This window comes from Sturnus vulgaris, chromosome 4, assembly GCF_052056855.1.
Source record: "Sturnus vulgaris isolate bStuVul1 chromosome 4, bStuVul1.hap1, whole genome shotgun sequence".
Lineage (NCBI taxonomy): Eukaryota > Metazoa > Chordata > Aves > Passeriformes > Sturnidae > Sturnus > Sturnus vulgaris.
This window is the reverse complement of record NC_142246.1, coordinates 18,284,931-18,297,252: the sequence shown is the minus strand read 5'-3', so window position 1 is coordinate 18,297,252 and position 12,322 is coordinate 18,284,931. Positions and strand designations below refer to the sequence as shown.

General features: G+C 36.9%; 1 protein-coding gene across 8 annotated transcripts in view; it reads right to left on the bottom strand.

Moving 5' to 3' along the window:
- Nucleotides 1–1,369: 1,369 nt before the first annotated feature.
- The window catches only part of RBPJ (recombination signal binding protein for immunoglobulin kappa J region), a 143,842-nt gene continuing 132,889 nt past the window's right edge, over nucleotides 1,370–12,322 (bottom strand). For all 8 annotated transcript variants that reach the window (XM_088163234.1, XM_088163236.1, XM_014891484.2 and 5 more), the window contains 6 exons: nucleotides 10,955–11,092; nucleotides 10,628–10,740; nucleotides 8,400–8,540; nucleotides 4,029–4,184; nucleotides 3,170–3,273; nucleotides 1,370–2,402 (listed from right to left, as the gene is read on the bottom strand). In XM_088163234.1, the coding sequence (XP_088019360.1) occupies nucleotides 2,087–2,402; nucleotides 3,170–3,273; nucleotides 4,029–4,184; nucleotides 8,400–8,540; nucleotides 10,628–10,740; nucleotides 10,955–11,092 (968 nt within the window). In that variant the 3' untranslated portion in view covers nucleotides 1,370–2,086. The remainder of the gene's footprint in view (nucleotides 2,403–3,169; nucleotides 3,274–4,028; nucleotides 4,185–8,399; nucleotides 8,541–10,627; nucleotides 10,741–10,954; nucleotides 11,093–12,322) is intronic.

The window sequence follows — 12,322 nt, the reverse complement described above, 5'->3', positions numbered from 1 at the left end:
AATCCTGCCCTTGGTCACTGAAATGGAGATGAGGTGAGGCAGCATTCACTAGTGCTAGGAACCAGCATCGGACTACCAGGAACACGTTTCATAATACAGAATAACGAGTATGAAGGCCTGTGGTGGAATACAAGCACATTTCAGGAGGATAGTGGCACTGACTTTACTATTTGCTAAATATACTTTATAACCAATTTCTTCCTTTAAACACATACTTTTTACACATACAACGGAGCACTAAAGCAAACAAGTAGAATGGAGCGTCAGAGTACACAAATATGGTGCAGAATCGATGCCTTAAAATGGTGGTGGGTGTTGAAACTGGAATAAGTGGTCAGAAATAAAAACCCTATGAAAATGGGCAACAGGTAAGCTTGTAAGCAATGCACTGTAGGAAACCACAGGTTCACATTTACACAGCAGTTGTGACTTTTGCTTCAGGGTATAGAAAAGGCTGAACACACCATGAAATTTTGGCTTTTAAAGAGAAAGATCACGCTGTCAGAACTTGTCCTACAAGTCTATGCCTAGCTCTGTGACTACAAGTGAACTACTGGGGTATGCTTTCAAATACAAATGAAGCAGGCAGGTCTACAAGGAGGGACAAAACATGGTAAAGTCAAAATGAAAAACAAATGCAACAACCAACAAAGTCAAAGTGCAAATGAGCCTTGAATTTATGCTGGAGAGAAGACTTGAATGTTGCACAAGCTGTTGGCAGGGAAAGGGAAACCCACAGGAAACAAGGATGGGAGGAGTTGACATCTTCATAGTGCTTTTATGATTTCCTATTTGCCCATTTCTAAGTAATAAAATTTACTTCTAGTTATTACTGTATGATCACTTCACAATGAAAGCACGTTCTCAATACAAGTGTTACACAAAAGTCTGGCCTAATTTACTGAACAGTATGAAGAAAAACATGCTGCTTGTGATTTTTAAGTGATGAAGGGCATCACCTACCAATCCCATTTGTAGCACATACTTCTCATGGTACTTTAGTTACATGCCAACAAGACAGAAGACATGCTGCCAAATGAAGTCATTGGGAACATTCCACTTTTGAAATAAAACATTTAACTTACACTTAATACAAATTATGTACAAGATTAGAAAAACCTGAACAGATCCTGAAACATTTTCAGATGCAATATGACTGAGCAAAGAAGAGGGGGAGTAACCCAGTAACAACCCTTCAAAAACACCAACGTATGCCCGTGACATGAACAATCATTAATATGACTGTTTGAGATGCCACTTTTAGGAAAAAAACTCATGTAATGTTAGAACCTCATGAATTATCACTATAAATACATATTTAAAAAAGAAAAACAGAAATAACTATTAACAATGACTGAAAACAGAGCACTAAAGTTAACATACATTGCATGTATTGCAGGCAAGGCAGAGGCATTTTTTAAAGCTTTTGCACAGACTTCATATAATCTTAAAAAAAATATGCTGGCCTTTACAAGGTTCTACTTGCTGAAATAAAAACAATTTCAGTTCATAAAAAGTCACAAGACTTCAGTTTAAAAAAAGGAACAGTTCCAGCCACAGACCAAAAATATATATATTTTTTTTTAAAACTGGAAGAGTATGGTAATTAGATTATACAAGCATGGTCAGGCTTGGAACCTGAATATACTTCAGAGCAAAAGCTCAGAGAAAAAAAAAATATAAACTATTTGGTAACAAAAGTGTACTATATGTTGTGATACAAAAAAGGTATGGTGAAAATGTACCTTTTATACTAAAGCTTATACAAGTTCCTTGGTCCATAAAAACTATGTTGTGTTCATGTTTTCTAGTTTGCTCAACATGTATCCCAGCCACATTTTTGTTTCTTGCCCACTAAAAAAAACACAGCTGAAAAATAGATTTTCAATAAAGTTCTTATGTTTCGGATGTTGGTTTTTTCTTTTTTTATTGTGGCTTCTGTTTTTAAGATCAGCACTTGCAGGTAACAAGGTTCAAATCATATCACCTAAAATGAAAAAGTGTTTTCCCATGAAACCACAAAAATTGTTCAGTTCTCTTGAATGTAGCACGAGAAGTCAATTAAAGTCCAGACAAACAACAGTAGTTAGGAAACTACAGTTGCCGTAGATGATGTGACATTGGTGGGGTTTGTGCTGACGCTTGTGTAACTTCCCTCACTGTTTGTGTTTGTTTCACTGGAAGCCATGAGGCTTGAGTTGGCTCTGAGGATTGCTCCAGCAGCACTGCAGTGTGGCCGTGGCCCTGGTTCCGGTGTGTATGTAAAGGTAAGGCTGGTGGAGTAAATTATGCCATCGTTACGGACCAAAGTTACTGGAACCTGGACTGGCTGTCGGACCCACCTCCAACCCTCTCGAAATGCAGAAATGTCTGGAACAACACAAAGCATGCTCTCTGCACATCTGAAAAACAGGAGAGTCAACTGAGTACAATGCACTTAAGTTGAAAGAACTCAATAGAACAGAACAGTTCTGTGGGAAGGGACCTACAATATTCAACTAGCGCACACACACTGACCACTTCAGGGCTGACCAAAAGTTACAATCATATTACTAAAGTGCAGTGCCCTTGATTTGGTTAAACACAGAGAGGCTTGGGGCATCAACCGCCTCTCTAGAAAGCCTGTTCTAGTGTCTGACCACCTCCTCAGTGAAGAAATGTTGCCCAATGTCCAGTCTAAATCTTCCCTGGCGCAGCTCTGAACCATTCCCACGTGTCCTGGCACAGGATAGAAGGAAGCAGAGCTCAGAACCTCCCTCTCTACTTCCCCTCCTCAGGAAGCTGCAGAGAGCAATGAGGTCACCTCTTAGCCTCCTTTTCTCTAAACCAAGCCCAAAGTCCTCAGCTGCAACTCCTAGGACCTTCCAGCCCTTCACCGGCCATATTCTGGTACCTGAACATCCTTCTTAAACTGAGCCCAGAACAGCAAGCAGTGCTCGTGGTGAGGCTGCACCAGTGCTGACTGCAGTGGGAGAGATCTTTTGACCAGCTGGATGCAGTTTGGTCTCCCTGCTGCCAGGCCTCATTGCTAACCCATCCTGGCAACCAGGACTCCAAAACCTCTTTCTGCAGTGCAGAGAAGTGTACACTTGAGTGTGTACACAAGTATACGGTATTCAAAGCACCCAGTAAAACATAAATACCACAAATGTAATAGAAAATATTGTACCTGTACATCGTTTCAGCTTCCACATCCCCAAACCAGACACGTAAATTTGGAGTGAAATTCTGTCCTGTAAGTTCCAACATTGCTACATCCCCACCACCATTCAACTGGAAACAAAGTAAATAGAAAAAGAAGAAAATCCCCCCCAAAATATGTATTATTAAGAATAAACAAACAAACATTCTCCCATCAGGAAAAAACGAAACAAATGAAAAACCCCAAGAAACAAAAAAATTCCACCAACCAAAAAAGTCACAAACAAAATCTTCACATGAAGATAAGAACTTTAAACAGTGCTGTTTTTATCAGCTGGACAAAACCAAAACACAAACACAAAGTACAGAACTGAAGTATAAAGAAGTACCACATCTAAAAGGTACTGCCAATTAATTTGATATGATGAAGGAATTTACAAGTTTTGATAGTGGCCACTTAGAATAGATGTCAACAAGGCTTTGAAAAGAGAGAACAAAATCTTTTAGAAAAAGGCGAGCTTTAAGTTTTTCCTCTGCCAAATGCTGGGGGGATTTTTTAGCACGGTTCTCTTTGATCTGTAATTTGCAAGAACCAAAAACAATTTCTAAATAAGCAAACAGAAGTCCTAAGGATATCGCAATAACGGTACTTTCAGAAATAAAATTCTAATTGTATACAATAATATTAGTATTATTCCTATGATGGATGGGCTCATGTATTCTGAAATGTAAATAAGAAAAATTATTACAACACAGTAATTTTATTATTTATAAAGCTATTAAGACTGTTTTCCAGCAGTATTTCACAAGGGTACCATGAAGGTTAAATGAGTAATGCAAAAATAATCTCACATAAAACAGTTTATTAAAACAAACTACCAACTTACTTGAAGACTTTCCACGACAGGCACAGGTGTCACTGGAGCATGGACTGGACCCATCCCCTCATAAAATGTATATTCTGCTTTGTCTGTGCTAATGATTGTCCAAGAAGCTCCATCATTAATCATTTCTTTATTTGGTTCTTTTGGGCATGGAGTGGCCTTAAGAGAGAAAGAAAAGTTTAAAATCTGATCTGTACACATCTGTCAAGTCACAGACCTAAAAACCAATTCAGTCAGTAATAATGCCTGTTATTTCAAAACCACGTTTCCTTATGTTTTCCTATTAAAAATGACCTAGAGAAACCCTCTTCACATTTCGGAAAAACTACCGGAAAACTAGTATTTGTGAGAACACCGTAAGTTCTCACCAAGAACACTGTCACTTCTCCAACCTGTTCTAATGTTATTTAATAGGCATGAACAAAAAACCTACATCAACTAGAAGTAGTTGCTTTAAAACAGATCTTTTCTTAAGGCAAAAATATCTACAACAGCTATAGACTGAAGTGGAATACTTTTCAGTAGTTATGTTTTTTTATCTGCTGAAGATTTTTTTTTTCTTTTTAGAGTTCTTCACCCTCCACAAAATGATGGAAAAACACAATCTTATATTTCAGTGTGCAAGGACATATGAGAGAAGCTGAAATGACAGTCTTACAAATTAGAATAATGGAAATCACAGAATGGCTTGCATTGGAAGGGACCTCAAAAGTCATCTAGTGCTTACCTCGTATACATAGATACATAGAAAATGCACAAATGTTTTTTTACGGCAACAGAAGCCTCTCTGAACAATTTCACCACCTAGCAACTCACAAGAAAACTGCGTATAGGTTAAACACAGAAGAAAATGGGATAAAAATTTCTAATAACTAGATTCTCTTTCCATCCATTAAGCTTTAAGGATATATTGGTATGCAACCATAACCTTCACTCTTCAAATTGGCAGATAAACTTCAATTACCATGAACTGTCCATATCAGATGTTAAAGAACAAATCTGCATTTTCATGTGGACTCTCCATTCTGGTATGATCACATAAAAAACACTGAAAACAGCTGGTAAGGGAAGTGTGTGGCATGGATAGTAACTACATACCTTTCCAAACACAAGATGCCCAAATTAAATTTCCATCAGAAACATATGCAGATTCTGAATTACTAGCCCACCTTCAAAAGAGGAGCTGTTCTGTAGAAATTGTTGTACACTATTTTGAAGCATGACATATTTCCTATGGGCTGATTGCAATTCTTGTTGGCATGGAACGATACACTTTGAGTCATTACAAATAAAATCACGGATATGAAAAAATGAACAACCCTGTAAAAGATCCTTGACTGATTTTTTCCACATTTCCTAATTCTATGATGTGGAAGGCAAATGCCACAGAATTTGTTCTCAAAATCATGTTACATCGAGAATCATTTCAGTAACACATTACTCCATCTGTTACAGAAATGTTTAAAAGTTTTCAATTCCTCTTTTAGAGAAGCATTCTTCCTTGTCACTTCCAAATATGGCTCTAGGGATATTTCTCACCATTCCTTTCTAAACGAAATTTTCTCAACAGGTGGCACTAGAAAATGAAAATGCCTTAACATCACGCTTAGTACTCATGTACTGTCTGGCTTCAACTGGAGGCAGAAGTTACAACTTGGGATCCTAGGGTTGTCACTGACAGTTTTCTGAAACCACCTCCTTGATGTGCAGTGGCAGCTGTGAGTGACAACACAATGTTGGATACCATTAGAAAAAAGTGCTGAGAACAAGCTTTCTCGTACTATTTTGCCAGTGTAAATTCCTTGTTCAACTAATTCTGTAATACTGGGTGCAGCTGTGGTCTCCCTATCTAAAAAAGTCATGGAGAAAAAACAAGAGAAAGGACAGAAAGGGCAACTAAAATCACCAAGGGGTGCTGAACTTATGAAAAGAAATGGAGAAGACACTGTTTTTCCAACTAGGAGAGAAGAAATTAAGATGTTGATGTCTAAGTGAATGCAGAACTGGTGCTCAGTAAATACTGCAGAACTGGAAGTAGGCATCACTCACAGAAATTGTTACATCACTCAAAACAAACACAGCATACATTTACTACACAGGGAACAGGAAACCTTGAACTTTCTGCCACAGATTACTGAAGAAAAGGAACATCTGCACATTCTAAAGTAATCAAACTAATTTACATATCTACAAAATGACACTAAAAGATAAGAGTCAGGAATGCAGCATTTAACACCTGGTACAGGAAGTCTGGATGCTGACAGAGTACAACCACACTGGACTGCAAAACACAACCAGATCCACCTGCTTCCTGTAAGCATCAACTCCTGCTGCTTCTGGTAGACTAGACACAGACATGGACTATGCTCTGATCCAGTAAGGCATGATTTATATCCTCTCTCCATGCTCCAGAATACATGCATGTTTTGAAAGAGATCTGGCTGGTGCTTCAGCAACTGAATTTCAAGGCTCATGCTCACCTGCAGACTTTTTAAAGCCTCTTTGCTCAAAGCCTCTATGGTCTCTATATAAGGCTATTTCTATTCATCCAAGAGAGACTTGTCATCCTAGAGTTTCAGAATTTTGGGGGGCTGCTGTTATTATTGTTATTTTGAGATTTTTTTGGCTGTTTATTTTTTTTTTTCAACAGTGACCACAATTTGTCTAAATTCCTACTATAGGAACAGTATACACATGTAGTTTCCCTGTCTTTGTCTTCTGATCCAAAATAACCCAGATAAAACAGGATTTCTCTCCTGACATTGACAGAAAGAGTTTATCTTCCATTGTGATTTCATCTATCAATGCATGGTAACCGTCTGATGTGCAAGTTACCAGATTTTATTCAATAGGTATAAGCAGTAGGTACCTATTCCACGAATAGAATTCAGGATAGGGAGTGTCCTTTTATCTAACTCCTACCCATGTAGAAAGTTCAGAGCTCTTATCAGACTGGGCTCCGTGAATGCTACTGAAACTGAAGAGTGGTAGGACATCCTGATAGTCCCACAGGTGATTCCAGGATGCTGAGCTAAGGCAGCTGTCAGAGAAGCCAGAATTGTTTCTTCATTCAGTGCTTCCCATACAGTACTCTAAAAATGATTAAATAGCAGGCTGATCCTGAGTTATTGTTGTTCACATTTCACAGCTTTCTCTTCTTAATGATAGTCCATTCTACTTTACAAGAACATATATTGACAGATATGTATTTCTGCTGTGTACCATGGGTAGAAACAATAGATCTAGTCCCTTCTGAACCACAGGTCACTAGTACTTTTACTGAAATAGGAACAAAGCTTCTCATATTCTCTTTCCATTGTTCCAATTCAGGACAGAATTGAATTGACTCTTTACCAAGCCTTCTGCCCCTTCCATTAAAATAAAGGACATCTTAAATGTTAGCTTCTAATTTCCTACCTCTACTTCTCTTACCCAAGAAGGTACAGCTGTTCCAAGTCCTGAATCTTTCTCAAGCATGGCCATCTTCCTGGAGAACAGCATTATCTCTCAACACCCTTTGTTATTTGAGCTGCCTCCAAAATATTTAAAGAAAATTGCAATACTTGGGTAGTCCTGAACTTGGTCAAAGTCCTCAGAGTAACAAAATATTCTGAGTGGTAAGTGACCTACAAGGGTCATCAAGTCCAACTCAAGTAAAGACTCAGCATGTTCAGAGACTGAACCCACCACCTTGTTGTTTTCAGCACCATGCTATGAACAGTTGACCCAAGCTCAGGGTCCTTGTTGGTCTGGTAGGAATTACCATGTGAAAGTGCTACAGGCATGCTAACATACAAGAGACTAAAACTCAATGTTTTTCTCCACCTGCTGGAGAAACAAAATATTTCTGAGACATTTATATTCTTTATGGACAAATCTAATTTCTGTGGCTTTTCAAGTTACTGTGGGCAACTGCCACAGCTGCCTATGTTTACACTCTTAGCCAAGAGCAACACATGGCAGCTCTGATGAGCTCATCTTGAAACAAGACTTATCAACGCTATCATTTCCTATTTGCTGTAACCTAGAAAGGGACACACAAATAAGTGGTACAGCTCCACTGGCATATGTCAACATGTTAAGCCACACTATCATGATCACATGCACAAGTTTCTAGTGTTTCCTTTTTCTCCACTGGAGAAACCAGAATTCATTTTCCAAACAGACATGGAAAAACATGATAAGGAAAGAAAAATAGATTTGGAAAAGGCACAGATATCAATTTGTTGCTTTCCATCTTCCCTTTTCAAAACAAAGTATTAGACTCAAATTCAAAAGCTACTGCAAAAATGGCATTCATAGGTATTTTGGGGATATTTTGGAAAACTTTGCAATTACACTTCTCATCTGTTGAAATAGTATTAAACAACTTACTTGAAATTGGATTATTCTCTCTTGGGAAAGGCACAAATACATTCTCTCAGTGTCTTTAAGGTAAAATGCACACTTATGGAGCTGTGATACTGGATCATCTGCATCCAATAATGCCGTTTGTTTATCTACTTTTCGAATTATCTGTGAATGAAAATTGTACATATATATTTAGAACAATTTCTGTACTTTATTATATATATACACAGTCAGTAAAAGAAGAGTAATTTTTATAACATTGCCATGCCTCTTATTTTGATATCAATGTTAGATTCATAATTCTTAATGCTTTTGAAACAAGAACACAACATTGAAGTGATACTCAGTACTACTTCAATATGCTACATGCATACATATGTTATCTATTTTTGCTGAAGGAGTGGAGAAAATTTTGAAGCTTCAGCAAAATCTACTTTTGCTTCATTCACTGGTGTAAAAGAGCAGTTATTGATTAGATTGTTATCTTCAATTATTATTAATTACTATTCTTAGTAATTAATATGCTTCTATAGTAGCTTTCCCCATGGATAGGATCAACAGCATTCTGTGGCAAACTGGTTGCTGAAGGAGAATAATTAAAATAAGGATTTACTAAAGGTACTGACATGTCCTTAAGGACAGTTTTGGAAACAACAATCATAATATCTCTTATCAGTAGTTAGTCATTAAATACTGCTTTAAGTCAACTGCAAAAAACAATTGTTCCTTACATCTGGCAGTCCAGTGAAAATATATCTGCTGATTTAATTCAGATCTGTTTTGCCAATTTATTTCTAAAAATCAAAAGCTATTCCCTTAGAGAGTGAAAATCTGTAGCTTGTAATTTTAACTCCCATAAAGAAGTTTAATGCTTTATGCAACACTACTAGATGCAACAGCCAAAGTACCTGAATATTTCTAAGCTGACAATCAGAAAGCCAACTATCCTCTGCAATATCGATATTATAATTATAATAAAGAGTATTATTAGCAATGTAAATTTAAAGGTTAACCTTTTTCTTCTAAATTCTTTGCATTTGCTGATAAAGTATCTGCAAGTTATCTTTTAATTGCATCACCTCCCATCAGTCCTTTAAGGCAGTATGACAAATGTTCCCCATGGCAAACAAAACAGGAACCTTTAATTTGTTTTAATCTGCTTCTACCTACAAATAGGGTTTCTCGAATAATAAATGATGGCATCTTCTTTCAGTAATAAAAAAGTATTAACATGAAGCCCATAAAAAAAGTGACATCCTCTTACTGAATTTCCTGAGCTTGAATTTCATCTGTAGTGTAACCAGTGTAACTGATTTCACTGTCAAACAGAATTTTCATTTTGTACCATTTACGCTGAGCAGGCTATTATCTTTTTGTTTCAGCTAAGTTTGGCATTGGGAGAGAATTTCTCATTACAGTCCTACCAAAATTAATCTGGAAAGGGGAACAAAAGCCTGACTGCATTCTAAGGATTGCTTCTACCTAAACTGGAGTTAGCAGAGCCTTGTATGAAACTCATAATGGGCTGACAAACCACAATTTCACAGAAGATCCCATATGAAGCATTACTGACTATTAATCACATAAAATTCCACTTAAGCTGGCAAAAATGGGAAAATGGGAAAAAAATGGGAAAAAATCTATAATTATACTTAACTTCATTTACAAAACCCAGTACTGTGTATCCAAAAGTAATTTTTATTTTTTGGTTCACAAACCTTAACTGGCTATTCCAAATGCAATTCCCATCAGGTTTAAAACAGATAGTATTAATATTAATATTGTATTAATAAATACAACAAAAAAGTTTTTTGCAAGCTGCTATTGGTATAACACATCCTCAGGAGTATACAGAAGTGCTATTAGGTTCAAATCAGTCAAGCATTTTATAAGTTGTGCTGGGACTCAACATATGGAAGAGTCCTAGTGGCTGAAAATACTTTATTCACCTATTCAGTATCAATATTTGAACCATTTTGGAACAGAGACATCTACAATCCTGTTTTTAAAGGAGACACATTAACCTACTTTGGTAGGCTTATAGTCAGAAAAATTCCCTTATTTTACAAGTTGTTCTTTGTTTAAAGAAATAATCTGCAGATACAAAAATATGCTTTAATTAAGATAAATACCCATGCATTACCCAAAGGCAACACAAGGCCAAAAAATGTAAACACTGCAAACCCAACTACAGAATTACACTAAGTTGCTATCTATAAATTAATTACAGCATTGGAGAAATTAAACTGTACCAGTCTCGGGAGTGCCATGCCAGTAACTGAGCACACAAGTTTGACAGTCTGCCCATAATGAATGTAGCCATCTCTCACTGTGAATTCTTCTCCTTCGGATTCATCATCATCCACTGCATGAAACAGGAGTTTTTATAATTACTTGTTTTAATCACTGTTTTTCTTGATATGAGAAACATTTAACATTACACTATTACATCAAATATACACCAGTAACAAAGTAAGTCTGCATATGGGCAATTAATGTGGAGGAAAAAATGCAGGACTTTTTTTGTGAGGATGAAGGAATAAAGTGGAAAAAGAATACACAGATTTGCTTTTACTTACAGAGGTGAATGTAAAATGCTCCCCACTGTTGTGAACTGGCATGGAAATTACCACCTTCTACGTGCAAATATCTGGTGCTAACTGTTTGGGATCGAAGTCTATTAAATAGTGCCACTTTTGTCCCTGATGCAATACATACTGCAAGGAACACATACAGACTTGAGATTATAAAATTACTTCATTATTACACAGAAAAGTACCAAAAAGTAATAAATAACATAAAATAAGCTGAAGAATACTTGAAATCAAGACATAATTATGAAATATTGTTAATTTAGACAATATTTGCATTTGTGACAGACCAAAAATAGTCATAAAATTATGAGTGCAATAACATATATAGTGGCTGTTCTCCAAAGGCATGCTAGCTCACAGAATTTTGCCACTTAGCCAAATGGGCCAGTGCTTGCCAGCTGAAAACTCCTACTGTTCACAGTTCTCCAGCAACTGATTATTTAAGCAGAAGCTTTAGCTTGCCCTTGTGAAGTACTTAAGACAGCTTTCAGCAATCATTTGAAGAATATTTGAAATATAAAGACAAAGTATTCTTATAAATCACAAGCAACTGAAAGGAAGACGGATGTAACTATGTCAAATTATAACCATGCAACTCGTAATGTTCTCAGATCTGAACTTCCTTATCATTCAAGAGAGAGAAATGTTAAGTTTGCTCCGCTAAAAAAAACCACCAGCAACTAAAATTCTACCATCAGAACGGGCATGTTGTTCTACTTGGTTTATATTTACTATTGAAGAATGCTTGGTGCATATTCACTGTCCATCAAAACTATCTGTCTGAATACAAATTCAACAGTGCATACTCTGAGCCCATGGGCGTGAACTGCACAGCAACAGATTGATTGCCTTTAGTCATGTGCCAAGCTAGCAGCCCGAGATCCACATTCCATAGGTGAATGGGTTCCAGCCCAACACAGATGGAAGAGCCTTTTAAAGCACTAGTGAAGAGAGAGAGAAAAACAAACAAAAAAAGGCTATCTCTTGAGGTGCTCCAGTTCTATGCAGGCAAAAAAAGTTGGAGGAAAAGGAAAAACGTTCCCAATTACACATTAGCACCAGAGATATCGTTAGCTGAAAAACATAGTAAGCAAATCTGGGTGAAATATCACCATACAGATTTCTTAAACGACTACTTAAAAGAAACCATGCAAAACAAAAATAAGAACAACATGAAAATGGCATGAGACAGTAAGAAGGTGGCTGTGATGTAACAAAGTGCAGTTTGGATAACATGATGCTACTCATTTATCACAATCTGACAGCAATCCCTTCAATACTGATCAAAACATTCTAAGCACCAGATCATGGCAGATAAAGAGATCCAAAAGCTTAGAAAGCTGAGGTAGAACA